Consider the following 22,306-nt stretch of genomic DNA (forward strand, 5'->3'; position numbering starts at 1 on the left):
AGCCCAAGTAGAAACAAGTATCAGCATAGAGATGGAACTGGGCACACAATCACACTCCAAACTGTGGAGTTATTGGCAATAAGTGCATAGTGTTAGGTGGGAAGGGAAACAAGGAGAATCCAGGAAGGTTTGGAGGAGCAGCTAATATCATCAAAACACATTATATGACACTTTCAAAGAATTAAAAACATTTTGAAAATATTTTTCTTTAAAAAGGAAACCAAACAAAGCCAAATCACCCAAGCCAAACCAAATAAAAAACGTAGATAAAACCTATGGGATTTTTAGAGAGTGGGGAGGAGGGCCAGCAATTGAATGCACACGCAGAAGTTGGTACTTCCATGGTATTCTTAGGACCACTGAGCATCTGTCAATGAGCTCAGATTTGCCAAAGGTGCTGTGCTGGCTGGACAGTAGGCTATGGGCTCACCTCCTTTATGTAGGTACACAGTCTCACAACTGGGCCTTTGTTGTTGTTTCAATGTAGGTTCTACACTCTGTCTTTGAAGCTTTCAAGGGCAGCAGTTTTCCAACTGAGCTGTCACCTGGGCCTCATAAAGGGCAAAGGATATCTTAGTTATCGCTCAAATTCAAAAAGTAATCTAGTAAAAGTAATCAGATTGCCGTGTAACATAGGGAAAGACATGGAAGTTGTCAAAACATGCAGAATGGAAATGTTAGAGGGGAGAACTTGCTAAAATGATGTGCTTTACATTGTGGAGAGCTAAGAATTTTCATACTCTTTAAAACATAATGAGACTTCACAGCTGTGCTCTTGTCTATGGCTTAGCCACACACAGGACAGTCAATATTCCTGCTTCATACAGATCACAGAAGTTGTGACTTCAGAGAGATTGTCTGTTCTCTAACTCCACGTCCTGCCCTGTCTAAACTTTCCAAGTCCCAATGCATCCCAGTTGCACCAGTTTCCTGTTTGTTCCTTGTGGTTGTACCTTGACAACTGATTGGGTAATTATTAGCTAACACCCTCCTTCCACATGAAATGTAAACTCTGAAGACTAAGGAACCATCCTCTTTTGCTCATTTTCTTACTCAGAAGTCAGCAAGGTTCTTGGCACGGTAAGAGCAACAACAAAAGCCTCGGAATGAGAAGGTGGTAATGAATTGATGTAACCAAGTGAGATATTAAGTTTATCACCAGGGGAAGAGGAATTGCTCAGTGCAGGAGAATAGAAAACAAATGCAAAACAACTCTGGTTTAGATATTGTGAGGTATTTTCAGATGTGGACATAATTGCCTACTCATCACTTTTGAAAGATTTTAAAATAACACTTTGCACATGCAGTTGAAGGACATTATTAGAAGCAAGGGGATGAATGAGAAGGTGACCATGAGGTGGTCAGAGAGGGGCAAAGTCCTCAGCGATGTCTTCCTTTGTGTCTTTGAACTATCCTATGCAGGTGGACCGACAACCGCAGTTTATTCAGGGCTACAGAGTGATGTACCGGCAGACTTCTGGTCTACAAGCCTCAACTGTGTGGCAGAATCTAGACGCCAAGGTCCCGACTGAGAGGAGTGCTGTCCTTGTGAATCTGAAAAAGGGGGTGACTTACGAAATTAAAGTCAGGCCGTATTTTAATGAGTTCCAAGGAATGGACAGTGAGTCAAAAACAGTCCGAACTACTGAGGAAGGTCAGTTTAAGTCTCTAGATAAAAGAAACTTGTCTTTAAGACAGTTTCTTTTGTACTTCTTGCTTATATTAACTTGAAGACCATAAAAGGATCAAAAATGAGTGGCCCCAGGGAATGTAAAATAGTGGGATCGTGTGTGTGTGTGTGTGTGTGTGTGTGTGTGTGTGTGATCAGAATGTATATCTCACAAAAAGACCAAAGTGAAAAACAAAAGAAACAATATTAACCTTTCCTGAAACCTTTGTATTAAATGTGCTTTAGAACATTTGAATCTGATCATAATATATTCCTATGTTTTAATGAGGACCTTGCTCATTTGGCTGAAGAAAGCATTCTGTGAGACACTCAGGTACCCAGAATGGTCTTCCTCCTGGTGAATGCTGTCTGGGGGGTATCGTGAAGCCCAGCATCTCTCAGTGTTTGCTTCATTGAGAAGATCAATGGGAGCCACAGTCTCATCTTTGGAAGGCTTTTCTACACTTGCTGTGGCCATCTTCTTAGAATTCTATGTCTCTGCCCCATATTTGGAAGCAATTTACCATAGATACTATGATGTCAACTCAGGGTGACATTTCAACCAGTCTTTTTTACTTTTTGGAAATGAGAGGTTTTTAGAGCATGTTGTCCTCAGAGTAAAACAGTGAGAACACAACTGTACTGCCTGTGTTTACACTCCCTATAAGAGTTTTTACCCAGCCTGGTAGTGGTGGTGCACGCCTTTAATCCCAGCACTTGGGAGGCAGAGGCAGGCTATTTCTGAGTTCAAGGCCAGCCTCATCTACAAAGTGAGTTGCAGGACAGCCAGGGCTACACAGAGAAGCCCTGTCTCAAAACAAACAAACAAACAACAACAAAAACCAAAAAACAAACAAAAAAAAACAAAAAAGAAGAAAAGGAAAAAAAAAAGAGTTTTTGCCCTAAAAACATTTTGTGTCAAATGACACAAGAAACAGCCTTTTGTAAACTCACTGCAAATACCAAAAAGCTGATGTCCATGCACAATGAAAATATTAGCTTCATGTTGATTTGCAGTGAGATACATCAACATAGACAGAAGTGAATACATTTGAAAACATACTAGTTTAAGATATATAAAAACAACAAAAAAGAAAACTAAAATTTCCAATAATGTTTGTGCTCTATTAAACTTCCCCTACCCTGCAAACTTGTTCCACTAGTAGACGGGGTGAATAATTATAACTTAAGATAATTTTAAGCCTTGTTCCAAAAGACAGTTTCACTGAAATAGAATTTTTTTTGAAAACAGACATTTTTCAGTATTTGGTCCACATTTCTGTGGCCTGATAAATGTAACAAATGAACTCAGCTGGACCAAGTCTGAGAGCAATGAACAGTGATTCAAGTTCTTTCAGATCTGGAGAAAGAAACTGAGTACTGGAATAATTGACTTGTCAGGGTGCAGGCTCAGAGTTCTCCTGCCTAGCCAACAACAAGAAGAAGGGAACCTAAGCTTCTAAGAGTTAGCTTTCATTGCAGTCTACTACTTAATAACTGCAAAGCTGGTAGACAAGTGGTCAGATTTATGTCACAGTGCTACTTTTTGGAGAGTCACTGTCACGTAAAGGGACAGGAAGGAGCAAACTGCATTAGCAGCTGTCGCTCTCTGTCTTATATCTCAATCCAACTGTCATATCAATGAAATATGCTGTGATTAATTTACCAAATATGGGACACCTCCTTAGCTGGCCTTTGAAATGTATTTTAGGATATTTGTAAGGACTGTGAACTGAGACGTTATGAAGGCATTGATGGTTTTTGAAAGAAAGCATTTAGTAGTCCAAAATTCTTTGTTTTAACTCCCTAGATGCATTTTTTAGTGATAGTTCAATGTTCCAATGTTTCTCTTTCTACTATTGAGTTAAGTTTAGAGGTTTACTGAATGACTGTGTTCTGCACAATTAAGTGTTTCCTAGCTCCGGGAATCCCGGGAAGGGGCACCTTGCCATCTAAATTCAGAAACTGCTCCTCACTCAATGCTTCTCAGCAGGGTTGTAATTAGTTATAGGAGAAACTATAAAGACAGAGAATGACTGCTGGAAATCAAAAAAACCCATTTCACATCTGACCCAACATTTTATTAGCCCGCCGCCATTTTATTAACGAAGTCCCTTACCCAGCCACATAATATATATTTTTAAATACTAAATTATAAGCCTGTTCTTAATAGTCAATTATTTTTCTCAATATGGAAAGAAACCCATTGTTTTATTTAGTGGTGAGATTTATAATTTCATTCTGTTTTTACTTAGTAAATATCTCAAACAGTACAAAAGACCAGCCTCTTTGCAATTTGGGATAAATCATCTAAGATTATTGTTGATTCAAGTATTGTTATCTATCCTTCCAGAAACACAGTCGTTATTAAGTATTAAAGGTAAAACATATAACTTCTAGATTTCAACATTTTGGGCTTAAATTCTGTCTTCTTGTTTGACCTCAGTATGTATCTTAGAGTATGCCCGACTTACATAAATCTGAGATGAGATTTTTTTTTCAGTTCCTAAGATCATCAGAAAGATTTAAAACTGGCAACATACTGTCCAACACAAGAAAACATCCTATGAGTGCAATCTGTTTAGTTTGTTATTGAGTGTATAATACTCCTACTCACGGCATCCATTTTAAAATATGCATGGAACATAAAAAATAGTTTTCAACAACTTGTCACTTTTTTAAAAACTACATGCGGATGCTGGACACTGGAAGGCAGAAAAGTCTTAAAAGTCTTGCCTTTGTTTCCATGTTCCGTAAGCATGTGCATTCCAGAAATTACTGTTTACAATCAATCTCTTTTCTCTGCAGCCCCAAGTGCCCCTCCCCAGTCTGTCACTGTGCTGACAGTTGGAAGTCACAACAGCACAAGCATTAGTGTTTCCTGGGATCCTCCTCCAGCAGACCACCAGAATGGAATTATTCAGGAATATAAGGTAAGCCATACCAACAAAGGGAGGCCCACAGGGAGCTTTCTCAAGAGATCTTAGGCAGGACCATTACCACACAACCTGTCCCTAAGGGCTCAAAAGTGAAGTGTCAGCTTTGGTTGTATTACAAGCAAGGGCTTGGATTACAAGTAGGCATAGGAATGAGAACCCAATATCAAGGTCAGAGACATAAAGTTCATTTGGAGAAGGGAGAGAAGAAGGTATTTGGGAATTATGGAAGAATGGGTTCAAGTAGAAGTAAAGATCTCACAAACCCCAAGTTTGCCTGTATTTCAAGGACAAATAAATTGAGTGTCAGGAAAGGAAAATGGGGTTGGGAGTAAAGAGGACTCCCCTAGGAAAAAGTATGACCCACTGAAACAAATTTTTAATAGAATAGCAAACAATAATTGTCTCATTTTTGAACTTATAGAATGATTCACATAAAAGAAAAAAATAATTTTCATTATCTTGTTTCATTTTTACCATTGACATTTAGGACACAAAGTGTGTCAAACTTATTGTAATACAATCTTGCTAGATCATGATGTGGTTATACATTAAATGTTAGAAGAAAAATCAATGCAATATTTTTTATATATTTCTAGAATTTGGAAAATAACATGCAAGGTAGAGCCAGTACCATTAACCACAGATCCCACTTTACTTCATAAATTCATTGCTGATATGGAAAAGTAGGCTGAATAACTTTATCCAAAATGGTGCATATTAAGTTTTATTCCTAAAGGCTACGTTTTTAAAAACTAACACTTTGTCAACCTACAGTAATTTACTGAAGCAAGTGGATGTTCTAATTAGATATTGCTCCTTACTTACTCCATCATATTTTAAGTAAACATGCTTAAGGGTAATATATGTCCTTATAGTAACATGACAAAATTAATGTTAAAGACTTAGGGTGTGGTAATGGGTGCCTACCTTTCATTAACATCATAACACACAATTGGATTATGTATAAAAGAAATTTTGATAAATTCAGCAGAGCAAACTAGGAGATTTTATCTATACTAATGTCAAATTTGAAATCACCCATCCCTATCCTGATGTGTCAAAAGGAGTCACTGTGCCTTCTGATTTGTTCAGTGTAAAGTCACATGAGAGTAGAGAGCTATACAGGGATGTGACAGTTTCAGCTTGTCACATTGCTATCCCTCAAACACACCTAAATAGACATAATAACCATAGGATGGCTACAAATGTCATTGACAAACACCTTTATAAGACTATGCAACAGATTAGTCGCTGTGAATAAGTATGCATTTGATTATAGTATTTGATTTGAGTATAGAAAGGGAATTTCATACATATCTTTTTTTTTTTTTTTTTTTTACTTTTCCTGTTTCTACAGATCTGGTGTCTGGGAAATGAAACTCGATTCCATATCAATAAAACTGTGGATGCAGCCATTCGCTCTGTAGTGATAGGTGGCTTGTTCCCTGGAATTCAGTACCGGGTAGAAGTGGCAGCTAGCACAAGTGCGGGGGTTGGAGTAAAGAGTGAGCCACAGCCCATAATAATTGGTGAGTATTGGTCCATAGAGGCCAAACTTAGCATCTTTCCTTGGACAGTAAGGCACATTGTGGTTTTGAGTATTCATCTTGATCATGGTCAGGTATTTATGAGAGTTATTTGACAGCTATAGTACACCCATACAGGCAAGGAGGTTAATTGGCATGAGTCCATACATATGATTGACACAAGCCATTGTTTGCATATGTGTCCTATAATCTTATAACTACCGCCATAGAGTTTTATTATTAAAGTGTAAATTTTAATGAAATAGAGTTTAGCATTTTTGTATATGTTGTTAGCTAAAAAATTACTAGTATTCAATAGAAAAATCTAGAAGAACAAGGCAATCACTAGAGAATGTATTTTGACTCAAAGCTATATACTTCTTCTGTGCCAGTATATGTCAAAATGAGAAGCTGCCTAAAAGAATTTGATAATTCAAATATACATATGAGAAGAAAACTTCACAATCCGTCAATTCACATTCTTGAATAAAAGAGTTCACCTGTCACTATTGGTGATGTTTATCTGTTCTTGATAAAAATATGAATGAATTTATCTAGACCATGACAATCTGTGCCTGTCCTTTGACTCAAGCAATGTTTTCTGAGATTCTTTTAAACAGTTTGAATTCATGTTTACTGAATGGTGCTGAATCCTCTGAATATGCTCCATTTGGTTTATCTAATTTTCTGTTTAGAAAATGTACATTCTTGTTTGAGCCTTTGCAAGAACGCATGTATTCATTTCTTTGAGGGCATCCTTGGAGATAGAATTTACAGATAATAGGATTATATATTTTTAAAGTTACTTGAAACATCTAAACAGTTTGCAAATTATAAAATTTTAAATACCCAGAAGCCAGAAAAAGGACTTTTAGTTTTTCTGCACCATCACCAAGATTTGATACTGCCATTCTGCAACAGGAGGCATTCCTCTGAATGGAGAGTGTGCATCTTTATGATTTTAGCTTCAAATTGTTTGCACACTAATGATGTATAACAAATTTATGATTGCTAATTTCTTCTTCTTTTGAGTATTGGATAAAGTTCTTGGTCATCTCAAACACACACACACACACACGCACACACACACACACACACACACACACACGCACACACACACACAGAGAGAGAGAGAGAGAGAGAGAGAGAGAGAGACAGAGAGAGAGAGAGAGAGAGAGAGAAATTTTTTCTCGTACATGAGTCCTCTATTCCAATAGTGTCTTTTGATAAGTATAAATTTTAATAAAATACAATTTAGCAATTTTCTTTTGTATATGTTGTTGTCAGAGAAATTGTGTTATAACACTACACAGGACCTTTTAATTTTTTTCTAGAAGCTTCATAATTTTAGCTCTTATGCCTAGGATAATAATTGATGTCTAGGTAATTGCATGACCTTGAAAGACTTATATATTCTATACATTTATTAAATAGAATGGCTAGAAACTCTTGACTAATTCCTTAATAAAGTACATGTCTTTGAATCCCTTTCAGGGTTCATAGCATTTATATTTGCTTATATGCCAGGGCCACACTACTTATGCTGCTATAGTAAATGGTCTTTCACATTGGCTAATGTGAAAAATGCCATCATTTTCTTCTATAAAATTCTTCTGTGGCCAGGATAGGCCTTTTTAATTTCTACATACTTTTCCAATCAGATTGCCAGTTTCTCCCAAGGGCATCAAGAAATTGCAATTGACAAGGCACTGAATCTATTTGTCAAACTGAGAAAATGTACTCCTTGAGTGCGTCCCTCCCAGGCATCTAATATACGCTTTCATTGCGTCAGTCATATTTACTACTGTGTAGCTGTATGCTGTAGTTTTCAGTGTCTGATCATTTATGTACTTTGCTGATATATTTCCTGGGTGTTTGATAAGCGTTTTATCCTGTATCAAACCGTTTGAAGTCTAGTTTTCTCACCTTTGTTATATGTGTGAACTTCATTTTAAAATTTCTTTCTCTACCTGTGCGGTTGTTGACATGCTAAACTTCAATAATAGTTTTAAGAGGTCAATCATCTTTGCATTCTTGAGAATGAATTCTACTTGGTCATGATTATGCAGTTCCAGTCTGTTGCGAGATCCAGTTTAGTATCTGTGTGGTAAAGAATTGTGAGTTTGTGTTCATGAAGAATACTGATTGGCGATTCTTTTCATTCTTGTCTTATCTTTTTATGACTCTATCTGGCTTTGGAATGAGAGTCAATGTCCTTATAGAGTAGGTGGGAATTCTGCCTCTCTCCTATATTCTTCAGGAGTTTTGATAGGACTGATGTTGTCTCTTCCTTAATATTTATTAACATGGTAATAATAGCCATACCTAGAGGAATTTTGGTTATTTTAATATGATCTTAGTGAATGGTGATTTATACATATGAAAAAATATATGCATACATATATACACATATATACATATGTATACATTTAAGTTTATATAATTGTCTTCTACAAATGGAAAGCAAACATATTTACCAATGAATCTAGAAATATATCATAATTGTGTATTTATACATCTCCTTTTAATTCTAGAACTCCTTACTTTTTATTTATCATCCGTTGTTTTCCTTACATGTACATGTATGCATGCTGACATGTGTGTGTACAGGTGTGTATGTATGTGGGAGATTAATGTCAGGTATTCTCATTCTTCTGTCTAACTCTTTGAAGCATGATCTCTCAGTCATATCCAGTTTGCCTATATAATAAGGATATATCTGGGGATACGCTGACTGTGCCCCAATTGTGCTGAAATTACAGACGAGTTTTCATGTTTGCCCATCATTTGTATTGGTTCTTGAGATTGAAACCCAGTCTTCTTGCTTATGAGTAGGATATATAACTGAGGAATCATTTCCCACATATGAGAATTTTGCAACCATCTCTCCAGCCCTCATTCTGAATCTTCTGATTTATTTGCTACAGAGTGATTATGTGCCGGGATTTACATTCTAATGGGCTTATTTCAGGACCATCACTAGATGTTTCTCTTTAATTCACTGTGACAATTCTTGCCCTGAAATGTACTCTGTTTAAAATACTAGTATCAGGTTATCTCTTTAAATAGTTGCATTATTTTTTAGCCTTTTATGTTAAGTTGTGTCTCTGTGTATAGATTATATATTTATATATTCTTTTAAATAAGAATTTACAACCCATTACATTAAAACCTATGTTTCAGGATGGTAGGATTGCTCAGCAGATAAACGTGCTTAGCCAAACGTGATAACCTTAGTTTGATTTCTTCACCTCATAGAGTAGAAAGAGAGAACCAAACTCCTGCAATCTGTTCTCTAACGTCCACACAAGTCAATGACATGAGCATTTCCTACCCTCACACTAGGTAAAATATACAAACATATAAATCTAATAAAATCATTTCCAAAATCTATACTGTTGAATTATCTACTTCTCCTTTTTCCCTTGATTTGTATTGTTTTGCCTATTTTTTTCTTCTGCTTGTCTATATTTGTGTGGCTGGTTATGTTTTATTACCATAAACTTTGACTTTGCTGATGACATAAAGATTTATGTTCAAGGAAAGACTGTTGATATTTGTCCTATAGAACAGTCTTCTTAATAGATTTTTATCTTGAATTTGCCAGGTTTTATTCCATTTCATAGTATTCGTATAGGAGTTTTTAGGTTTTGTCCTTTTTCGTGGACTAAAACCTCAGTTTAATGTTCAATTTAAGGTAGGGCCATTTGGGAATTTCAATGAAAGTATTAGTATGTCTGTGTGGTCTCCTAACTGAATGAATTTCAAATATCAAGAATTTACTTCTCTGAACTGGATATTAGCTGCACAGCTTCCCTTATCTTTTGTCCTTTGCTTTGCACCAGATCTTTGTAGTCTTCCTTGGTGCAAAGTTCAGTACTCATCAAAGGATATAACCAGGGGATTGCTTGAAGATTAGTGAACATTGTGCTCAAATGGTTCCCTTCTACATGTAGGCTTTCTTTAAGTTCCCTATCATCCTAACCTTTTAAAGTTGAAGATTCTGACATGTCATATAGATGGCATAGGGGTTTATCAGTGTGGCCACTAGCTTGTTTACAATGCCAGACTTGAAGGTGTCATTAAGGGAACTAAAGCTCATCAGTGAAGATTTCTCTGCTACAGCTCTAGTCTTTAAACTCTTTTTATTCCCTTCACTCTTATTGACATCATATAGACAATACTTTAAAAAAAAAACCCTGAGTATATGTTCATTAAGAGTTTTAAAGCATTTGTTTATTTTCTGATTTTGTAAAATGATATTCAGATAGGATATCATGAATTTCTGAGTGATTATTTATTCTCCCACATAGAGACATGCTTTGTTTTTAGTCTTAATGTTAAATGTTTTAGACTTCTCAACTTTTCTTTGTTTGCTAAATGGGTAGCATTAAGAAAAAAGTTAAAGTATTACCTTTTCTCTAAATTGCCTTTCCTTTCTTAATTAGTTGTTCAGACTGAATTAATTCCTTAACCTGAGGGAAACCTACAAACTTGCCCTTCTGAGATTTTCTGAAATAAATTGGAGTAAGGAAGAAATACAGGTATACTCAAAAGGATTTAAATATACATATATTCACATACATGTGAAGGCAGAAGTACATATTTTATTTAAAGTCTTTAGAAATAAGCCTTTCTTTTTAAAGATTATGAAGGTCCAGGTGTGGCACCACATACTTGGAGTCTATAATCTCATCACTGTAGAATGTATTCACTAGATTGAGACTAGCATAGGCTATACACTGAGCCCAAGGCCAGGAGTGTTACATACAGAGACTCTGTCTCCAACTAAGATGAAATGAAACAAAAATATACGTGAGTATACCTCTTTTCACTGTAGGTTCCAGTTCTAAAATACATCATTGCTGATGGATAAAAAATACTTTGCTTTAGAAGAAGAAAGGATCATTCTCCTTGAGACCTCCTAGAAGAGAAACAAATATAAGATGTATTTACTGAATATATTTTTCTTACTCAAAAATAAGTAAGATCACCATATGACTGTACTTCCATTTAATGTCTATTTTTTCTATTGTGCTTAGTAAATGACATATTTCATACGGTGATGAAAATTTTCTTCTCTTTTCTTTGTGGTTATCTACTCACAATATTTTGTTGGCCTGTTTCTGTTGGAACCAAGAAAACATTTTATTAAACCAATGCTATGTTACTACAAGCATAGTTCTTCTGAGAACAATTGTTTTCTAGCAAAATAATAGATTTAATTTAGATTATGTTAAATAAATTGCAAAGTTCTACTGAGTTGAATTATTTCTAGAAGACTGAGTCTCTAACTAGATTAAACATCCTTTAATCCGTCTTACTATAGCAAACATGTGTTTAAATGTTTCTAGAAATAAAACAATAAAACCAATGACTTTCCTGTATCCTATTCAGGTAATTAGAATAAGCTATGCTCAAGAGGCAATCATGGAACACAGTAGTGTAGTATCGGAAATGAGGACGTGCACATGTGTAAGTCCAGTTCGACCCAGAAAAGGCTGTGTCCTCCAGAGATTTGCTTCTTTTTAATATCTACTGCTGTCCTGAGACACTTCCTAATTGTTTCTTTAATTATCCTCCCATATCAAGCTTCACATCTTGTCTGATAATGCTCTTTACACAACTGCTACTTCTCAGCCAAACAGTGACTTAATGAAGGCTAATCTCCTTTTCTGTTTCAATTTACACTCCCCCCTCCCCCCCTTTGTATGGTACATACTGGAAGGGGCGTGTAAAGTGACTCAAGCTTACCTTCCTTTCCCTTTACTAATTAAGCCATGCACTGCCATTTGATGCAGTTTATGGTTCATAATTTTAGACTGCTGATATGCCAGACTGTAAGATTTCAATTATTCCATCTCAGTGTTATGAACAAGCTGATACTTAAATACTGAAAAATAGGATGGATAGCCTTACACATATTCAAATTTGTCTCATTTTTTGTTTTTGTTTTTTGTTCTTTTTTGACAATTTTCTATGTGAAAGCAGATTGCATGTGAAACTGTCATTAAACTGACAAACTGTGAAAGAAACTCATCCACACCAAATAGTACCTCAAATAACAAATATATAGATTTCAATAATCGTCCTTAATAATAATCATTTTTTAAAAAAATTATTCATCTTCGATGCTCATCTTGGAGAGCTGGTGATCATCCGTGGAACTAAATACGATCGTAGTAACTGGTGCAATTGATACGGATGTGTCTATTATGTCTCGTTCCAACAAATTACTTTGTTCTTCATTATTCTCCAATGGGAGAAAGATACTACATTTTATTACATTTTTTTTTTTGTCTTTAAGAGCAATAGAGCACGATGGGTTCCACTACCCTTGTCTGGGCTCTATTTAGGGCAATTGAGACCATTGCTTTAACCACCATCAGCATAAGAAGTCAGAATACACTGTGGCTTACAAAAACACTGAATGAAACATTTTAAAGACTCCCCTTAAAAGGATGCCAGTCTTCTCTTCCTCTTTGCAGTATGCTCTATCAGGTCAGGGCTTTGGGGATTGTTGGTGTTTGTTTGATTGATTTTTTGGGTTTTTTTTTTTTTTTTTTTTTGGCTTTGTGGTAACTGGTAATAAGGAAAACGGCCACCAGAGGACATATTTAAAATATGATATTAAAACACATTTTTTGTGTTTATCGATATAACATCTAACAATGCATATATTTTAGGCAAGAAAGGTTTATTATGTAATTGAATTTACTTTAGAAATGAAAAAGCATAAAATATTTTCAGTAGTGAAACATATGCATATGTGTTTGGGTAATATTTGACTATATGTGTATTTATGTATGTAAGTATATATGTAATCATATATGTAAGAAAATTCTAGCACTTACAATAAATAAGACTAAAATTTTATTTATTTATCAACAATAAATACTTTGTTTTTTAAATGGTAGCCCAATTAAAGATGGGTTTGAAGAATGGTGACTACACTTTCTAGTCCAAAGTCATTCAGCAATTTATTTTCTTCCAAACAAAAACTTTTATACTTTTTAAAGACACATTGAACTCCAGCACACATTGGTTTCTAACAGATGAGGAAAGGGAAAGAGGACTGAGACCTGTCACTGAAAAGTACAGGGTGAGAGCTAACCATGATGTCACTTATTCCTGTCTACAGACCATTGTCTCATATTCAATCACTGGATGGCAAAGAAAGCTCAGGAATAGGTCTTCATTTTCTGTCTTGGAAGCAAAGACAAGTAGGGTAGATAAGAAATTGCTTGAGCTCCACAGTATCTTCAATCTTAAGCAATTCATCAGACAAGTCTAGAAAACCACCCAAAAAACTCTTAATTTTTTTATGTTGTATGGGACACAGCTGTCCTTCTACCCTCGTTAGAACACAGTGAGTTCTCATTTTAGAAAAATACCTCATGCTCTGCAATTTTGAGGTTTGGGTCATACTTTGATTTGTAACTCTTCAATGCATGGAAAGTTATAGAGTGAATGGTTTCACAATCCAGGTACCAGTAACACTTCTGTTTTCTAACTAATCTCAATTAAGAACTTCAAGATATCTAAAGGCTTGACAACTGTCTCGAAAAGAAGGAAGTCTTTCAAAAGCACTTTAAAAACAAATTCATTTTACAGTAATAATACAGAATGTTCTCAAAAAGAGAAAAAGAAGGAAAGGAAGGAAGAAAGGAAGAAAGGAAGAAAGAAAGAAAGAAAGAAAGAAAGAAAGAAAGAAAGAAAGAAAGAAAGAAAGAAAGAAAGAAAGAAAGAAAGAAAGAAGGAAGGAAGGAAGGAAGGAAGGAAGGAAGGAAGGAAAGAAAGAAAGAAAGAAAGAAAGAAAGAAGGAAGGAAGGAAAGAAAGAAAGAGAAGGAAAGAAATATTATCCCCATACTGATATATATATATATATATATATATATATATATATATATATATATATATATATATATATATATATATAGAGAGAGAGAGAGAGAGAGAGAGAGAGAGAGAGAGAGAGGGAGAGAGAGATTGCCAACTATCTTAATCAGGGGAAAGCAGATTAAGTTCTTGACACAAGCTTAGAATTTACCATCTATTAAGTGGTTGAGAAAATATTTGACACACATTTAGAGGGTCAAAGAACAAGATGTTTCTTAAATATAACAGAACTGCAATCAATCACTGAAACAGTGAAAAGCATCATCACAATATTATCTGCTGGTCCTCCTCTTTTATGTTTTGCATACTATATAATTTTCAAATATCCTCGAATAAATACTGACTAGAAATGATATTGACATTATATTTACTTGAGTCTCATTTTCTAAGTTTTTAATTATAAATATGTCTTAAATCTTGTTTTCCAATGTCTTTATGCTTCTTCATGCCCACGACCTTTTAAGTCTGGAATGTGATTGGCTTAATTAATTTTCATAGGCCTAAAGTTTTGAAATATAACATGCCTTGATTCTGTGTTAAAATTCAGACTTTTAACCGCTCTTAGGGAGTGCATAAGGTTTAGCATCTCTTAATGCTTTAATTACACATACTGAGTTCCAAGCGCCGATGTTTTCATAATTACTATTGTTCTATCCAGGGAATTTGATACATTATCCAAAATTAAAGTGCATTGTATATAACATCTTTGTTAGACTATTGACGGTCATAAGAAATTATAATATCTTGTGCTTATTCCGCTTGAAAATAGTCAAAATAGTAGCAAAAAAAAATTGCAATGCATCAGTATTTATGTTGTGTGAACTTTGATAAAGAATCATTTGAACTTGATGTGCCAGGGTCTTGGGATAACCAGGGCAGGGGGGGGGCACTGCACCCTCTTAGAGTAGAAGTGTGGGCCAGGATGGACAAGTTGTGGGAGGGGATGACCAGGAGGTGGACAGCCATCATTATGTAAACTGAATAAATAAAAATAAAAACATGTTGCCTAATTTAAGAAAAATATCTGCCATTCCAGGTCCTAGTAGGGGTTCAAATGATGATCTGTAAGTGGTTGAGAATCTATCCTTGACAAATTAAAAGAAAGAACGAACCTTCTGAAGGCACTCACATGATTTAGTTCTTCTTTTTAAACTTAACGCGTTCTTATCAGTAATTCTGACAACCTCTGCATAAAACAAATAACAGCTAAGCTTTTAAAAGGACATGTCTGTGCCTTTGGTATAATGTGTTTGTATTCCTGCTATTATTTGTCTTAATGTTTACTGACACCATTGTTCCTTCCATAGGGGGACGTAACGAAGTTGTCATTACTGAAAACAATAACAGCATAACTGAGCAAATCACTGATGTCGTGAAGCAACCGGCATTTATAGCTGGAATTGGTGGTGCCTGCTGGGTAATTTTGATGGGTTTTAGCATCTGGTTGTACTGGAGAAGAAAGAAGAGAAAGGGGCTCAGCAATTATGCTGGTAAGAGACTATTTTCAGCTATAAAACCCTCTTATTTTTTGGAATGTAATGCGATGAGAGGAAGAAATGGAATGGAATAACAAATGGATGATTTGGGTTTGTTATAAAAACCCGCTCTGTAAGATGCAATTATAAGCTCCGTGCTGCAGAGTATTGCTCCTGACCATACTGCTTTATGACCACAGGCAATCTTTCTGCTTGTATCTCCAGCGAAGCATAGCGAGAAGAAACGCTGATAAAATGCTCAACGGTTCTCTAGTTCCTCCAAACCACACACAGAGATCTCACATCCTATAAAGACATCTTCTTCTGAGACGTGTATTTAGACAAGGGAGTTATTAAAATTCTCAGAGAAGAAGGAGATACTTGAAAATCAGCTTTTAGTATGTCACAATGCAGATTATGCTGGGAAATGTCCCAGATGGAAATAAGACAAACAAGCAAAACCAAAAAAAAAAAAAAAACAAAAAAAAATCTCACCAGAATTAATAAAACTGATGAGGCATGAATGAAGTGATTTAATGTTCTCTTAAATTGCTGTCTATTTCGGTATGAGCAAGCAGCATTTTCAAAAGCCAGGAACAGGAGGAAGCAAAAGGAGGAAAAAAAGGAAGCAAAATGGCTGCAGGGGAAAAGAAAAGAGAGAGAACCTAGATGATCTGAGGCATTTCTAAAAATACATTTCTTCTTGTACAATACAAAAGAACCTCAAGGATAGTAGATGATGCACATTTAAACATCTACCAGTGAGAGAGAAAGATAGGTGGGTTGGGTGCTGGTACAGAGAGAGAGAGAGAGAGAGAGAGAGAGAGAGAGAGAGAGAGAGAGAGAGAGAGAGAGTCTAGAAGTGGGGAAGATAGAAACACAAAAATGATTGTCAGCGGCTGAAAGAATGAATTCAGTATTGAGCTACATTCTACATCAATTTATATGGCAGTTAGTTTTAATTACTTTCCATAGCATCAGTAAAATGACAGTAACTCTCAGTGATACCTACTCTGTAGAATTTCATGGGAGAATTTAATATCCTATGAACCTGAAATACTTTTGAGATATTAGGTTTACTAGTCTAACACCTGGCAAATTCACTGTCAAAATCAGTTATTAAAACATTTATGTTAGAAATGGAAAATTGAATACTGTCTTAACAGGAAAATATGGAAAAATAACTCGCTTGGTTGTCTTGCTTGTTATGTTACAACCGGAAATATAGTGACTTAAATACAACACGGTTCTTATGTCTATAGCATATGAACAGGCAGTGCATTGCTTACTCATCAGGTCTTTTAAAAGCATATCATATCCATTGACGAGACATTTCCCATTATCACTTCACAGTTGTCAAAGACGCCTGCTTCCTTACTCTTTGTCATCTAAGTGTTCAATTACTGCACCAATTAGAGACTCTTTCCTGAAAGGGGCAGTCAGTAACAAGTAGCCAGGCCAAAGTCTTACTCTTCAATAGTATTTCAATGCCTTTTAAGAGCCAAGCGCTCTGCCTTCATGCCTTCGGATATTGTCCATCATCCATCTGTTTCATCAGACACTAAGCTATGTGTCTTTGTGTGATATGTTCATATCAATCTCACAAAACACAAGGTAGGCCTGATTTTTCACTCAACGACAGTTTGAGGCTTCTTCCTTCCATCGACTTAGCGATAATAGTAGCAGATAGAGTGCGGAAGTCACTGTAATGAAAAGTCCTAATATATTCGCTTACGGAATGGTGCCTTTGAAACCCCCATCCTTCTTCAGTTGCTCACTCCCAATTAGTACAACAGCGCTCATGGTGCACAGTTTCCACTTTCAGGACAATTACATCAGACGGGCATCTCTTCCTGTCTCTCACAGCAGTCCTTGGCAAAACCTCTGCACTTAACTTGAAAATATCTGTTGGTCTTTGAGCTTGACAAGAGTTGTCCATTTTGTACTGTCATGACTCATCGTGATTGATGTCCAGGAGCTTGGAGAAGGGCTGCTAACTCAGACTATGCTTTGCCCTTCAGATATTTGGAAGAAGGCCAAGCCGAGAGAAGCCTTTCAAAAACTTTAATACTTAATTGATAGATGGCTGACTCTGAGGATAGATGTCCTTTATCCTTGTCATTTGCCTTCTAACAATCGCTGCTCTCTCCTAGATAGGAAGCAAATGAAACTTCTCCAAATCCTGGCAAAGTAGTATTTTCCATCTGGCTTGTGACAGGGTCTCCGTATTTTCTTTCTAGTATTAGATCTTCTAACTTTTGGGATTTTGACATTTTTTGCATGCACAGAAGATAGACAATTTGCGATTTTAAATAATAATGGAGAGTTATGCACACATATTCTCAACAGTTTGTAGCAATGGTTTCCATGAGTGAGAGGATGACCCATTCTAAAAGCACAGAGTAGTAATGAACTAAATTATCGAACATGTTTTATAGTAACTATAGATTCAATGTGCAGTGTTCATCTTTTTTATACTTCTATTCATCAAAAAATCTCTTGGAAATTTGTTATTTTACCATTATGTATACAAGGTCAGACAAAACTAGAGCAATGTAATTTCAATATCAGGATGATATTTCTGAAGTTTCTACTGTTTCATCAGTACAGGTTACTGCTGCTGTAATCTCTCATGTTTAGGTCTGTGGACTTTCTAATAACTAGCTTATGATTAGAATCACGAGTTTCAACAAATCAAGTCGATTCAGAGCCAGATTTAGATTATCATATAATTATGTTTTTGAAATTTGAATTAAAATATAGTTAATAGTTTGATATAATCTCTTTGTTAGGCATCATAGTCTTTGAATAAAGCTAAATGGATAAGAAACAGGACTGTATAACAGGTCAAATTTCACTACAGCATCTCTTTTCCTACACCTTTTTCTTGAATCTATTCCTAGCTACTAGAGAAAGGGTAAGAAATAATTTTTGGAGGCAGAGAAATAGCTTGCACTATGAGATACAAAGTCTGTCAGGATGCCTCCCACTCACAATGTGTAAGCAAAACCCTCACTGTATCTCATCATGTCTTCTCAGATATTTGGTTTATTATAATTACTATTATTGTTATTATTATTTTAAAAGTAGTATTGATGAAGCTTGAAAGGAGATAAAACAAAGAAATAAAAAACTCTGCTACTCAGTGTTAGTAGCTTTCTTTGGGCACAAGTGAATTTATCATATTCACCAGAATGTACTAATAAGCTAAACCTTCATCTCATAAGCAAATATCAAGAATAAATACAGACTCATGCATTCAAATCATCTTGGAGGAGAATCTGGTCTAAACACGATTTGCTGCTGTGCACAGAAGGGCAAGACCGAACATCATTTTGCAGTCTTCCTTCTTTGCAATTACTTTGTTCTCAGATACAAATGCACCATTTTGCTCATGGGTTTATAGGTAACATAAGCCTACATGAAAATTGTTGTTCAGTAGATCCTTGTATCACATGTTGTATGTGTAGTTGCTTTACTATAGAGCAGGTAATCACATTTACATCCATTTTCACAGAGGAAGGAAATCTCCTGGTCCCTGTGTCAGAGGATTCCTATTGCAGGAAGAATTCATAACTTCACATGCTACAAAGTGAAAGAGATTTGAAGAGAGATTTATAAAGAAAATATTAAAGTGAGCTTTTAATACAAAGTAGACATATGGTCACAATTATAATAGTTTTCATAGCCAAAATAGTGAATAATTAGATTTTGAAAAAAATCTACATAGTTCCATGAGAATTAGTTTGAAACATAATATATATTATACGTACACATATAACTGAATAGTGTTTATAAATATTACCAGTATTTCATTAATACACATTTTTCATTTCTTTAAATTTTTTAATCAATTTATTTATATTATGTGAATGATTATTTTGACTGTGTGTATATGTGTGTATTCCATGTGCATGGTGGGCTCCTGTGGAGGCTGAAGAGGGTATGAAGTCTGGTAGTGGAGCTATAGACAGTTGTAATCTGCCATGTGCTTCCTGGGAATTAAACTGGGTACCTCTGGAAGAGCAGCCCGTGCCCTTAACCACTGAGCAATATTTCTAGCCCCTAATTTTCTTTAAATTTATAATTACTGAAGTAATCAAATTTTAATGAAAGACAGCCTCTGTACACTTTTAAAGTGACATGTTATATTATGTGAATATTATCTGTAAGGTCAATATTTATGAAAGTTCTGTACATATCAACAATTTAACTTGATCATGGACATTATAACAGTAAATAACCCATGCACGGATTTTAGAACTGTTGGTAAAATAGAAATTAGTTAACAGAGCTATACAAAGGCAGTTCAATGGCTTAATGGAGGATTTATAGTCTGATTACTAGGCTTGGTTAATGCTTATTAAAAAGGATTAATATGTTCATATGATCGTGAAGGGGAAGAAGACTTGGCTGCAGTATTAAAGTTTCAGTTTAGAGGAGGAAAATGTGACCTAGTAGAGATAGGCATTCTAGAAGCTTCTTAACTTCAAAATGTCAATTTACTTCATAGTTGCATTTCCTCCTTCGGCCCTGCAGTTCTAGCAGACATGTCACAGGGATTAATTCTGCCTTGTGACATTAGAAGCATAGAATTACTCTGTATATGACACAAACTTGGAAAATCCCCTTTTCTCCTGACTTTTACATTAAAAAAATAAGTTCAAATATTTAATGCAATTCTAAAATATTTTAGATGTTCGTGTCTGAAGCTTCTCTAGGTTACTCCCTGGAAGTTCGTATGTTATGGTGCAGAAATTCCTGATTCTTAGTCAAGGTCCTTTCAAATTTATCTCTAATAAACACAAAGTGACTGGCCTGTGCTTGAAGAACCAGTGGCTCGGGGTGTGCCAGGCATCTTCCTTGCTGATCCCAGACTCTTTCCTCAACAAGGCAAATATTTCTTTGAACTGAGAACTGCCTCAAAGCAACTCTTATTGGCTATGACATTATTTTTCTTTTATTCTCTCTGCATGACTTCTCAAAATGCTATTGAAAGATCCTATACAATTTCCACTCTAAAGATTCTAATTTGTTCATAATTTGTCATTTGCCTTTATTCTGTTGTTAGACTTGTTCTATTTTAAAATTGGAGCATCTGGTAAGAAAGAAATATATTGTCCACTTTCCACTCTCAATTTTTTTAAAAAAAAATTCCAGTTAAGGATAAATACCTAATACTCTGGAGGAAGAGCCAGACTGATGTTGGAGCAGGGTCCAACATCTACAGCCTGTTCTACAACTGTTCTACAGCCTGTTCTATACCATGAGATGCTAGCCAGGGCTACATAAGAATTCCCATTCCCTCAAAAAGACAAGTAGTTAAGGCTAGTGTGATAAAAGATGTGTGTTGTGTGTGTGTGTGTGTGTGTGTGTGCATATCTGCATCTCCTCCTTTCTTCTACATTTTTTGACAGAAAGATACAAAATTGAAGTCTCAGGTCTACCAAATTGTGTGTGAGGGTCATTTTAAGTTATATAACTAATTACATATTGTCCTGTAAATCTTCTGTAATAGTTATACAAAATAGACACTCATGTCTTCATAGAATCTTTGGCAGTCTGCTATAATCTAGAGCCATTTTAATAAGATTTTGAATGGTGATTGAGATACAAAGAGAAAATGAATTTGTTTGAACATAGAGTATGAATCACTTTAACAACCAAATCCTCTCATACTTATATTTAGTTCTCAAGTAGTAAATATAAAGTATACTATAGCATTCAATAACCACATATTAGCTCTAGAGAATGCTATCTTTTTGTTTAGGTTTTCAATATTAAATCATAATTATTTGTACTTTATGGAAAATTTGCAATTGGCTACTTTTAGTATCTTTAGTCTCTTTATCCCTTTTTGTCATATATTTATTTCTCTCATTAACACAAAATTTGGATGGGAAGAAAGAGCCTCTTCATTAAGCAGAACTATCTATCTTCTCATTTATCGTTTAGCCATCACTTAGCATCAATTTTAATAGTGTAGCCCACCAAACACTTCTGACATATTGACAATGATATAGCATCAACTTAACGGCATTTTAACACTTATTATTCTGTTGTAAACCACATAGCTAGTAAGATGCATGAGATGAGGGGTGGATAGTACTAGGTTCCAGTTTGTGTCAGTAAATGTGTATGCTCACATAGGTTTGTATGAGTGCTACTTAGTTTATGTAATACCTGCACTATCACTAATATTTATGCTAAAATTTAATTATCAGATGGGCATGACATGGTAGAGTTGCACTGCTGAAAACAAATCTTAATCAGCTAAATGGAGTGATAATCAGTATTATTTTCTTAGAGGAACTGCCTTATGTAGTTATGGACAGATCTAAAAGTTATGTGTCGATTGTCTCATAGCATATTTGAGAGTCTTCTTAAAAGTTGAGAAGACAGTATAGCTGAGGTCCCTACATGACATTTCTGCAAGCCACATACATGTCAGTCTTTAAAGTATGATAGGTCTTTGGAATGAAGGTTTTATTTCCCAAAGATGCCATTATAAGAGATGTTACCTCCTTGATGACCATCCAGAAGAGACTGCTGCACAATACTGGGAAACTGCAAAAATTCAGGAATGGTCAGACACACTATCTGAAGCTCGAGAAATGATGAGTCATAGAAAACTTTCAAATTAAAAACTGCCTGTAGATTGGGAAAATATACTTTATTTAAAATGAGCAAATTCCTTAAACAGTAAATTATTTTCAAGTTTGTCACCAAACAAATCATAGACCACATAATTGGTATCATCTGAAGACAAGGGTATGTTTTCATTTTTCTCCCATAAT

The 22,306-nt window shown here is 35.3% G+C and overlaps 1 protein-coding gene across 5 annotated transcripts in view; it reads left to right on the forward strand.

Moving 5' to 3' along the window:
- The window catches only part of Robo2 (roundabout guidance receptor 2), a 506,393-nt gene that overhangs the window by 436,893 nt on the left and 47,194 nt on the right, over positions 1–22,306 (forward strand). For all 5 annotated transcript variants that reach the window (XM_052158220.1, XM_052158221.1, XM_052158222.1 and 2 more), the window contains exons 15-18: positions 1,423–1,654; positions 4,478–4,602; positions 5,966–6,137; positions 15,342–15,524. In XM_052158220.1, coding sequence (XP_052014180.1) covers positions 1,423–1,654; positions 4,478–4,602; positions 5,966–6,137; positions 15,342–15,524 — 712 coding nt within the window. The remainder of the gene's footprint in view (positions 1–1,422; positions 1,655–4,477; positions 4,603–5,965; positions 6,138–15,341; positions 15,525–22,306) is intronic.

Source organism: Apodemus sylvaticus, chromosome 15 (assembly GCF_947179515.1).
Source record: "Apodemus sylvaticus chromosome 15, mApoSyl1.1, whole genome shotgun sequence".
In the NCBI taxonomy this organism is placed as follows: Eukaryota; Metazoa; Chordata; class Mammalia; order Rodentia; family Muridae; genus Apodemus; species Apodemus sylvaticus.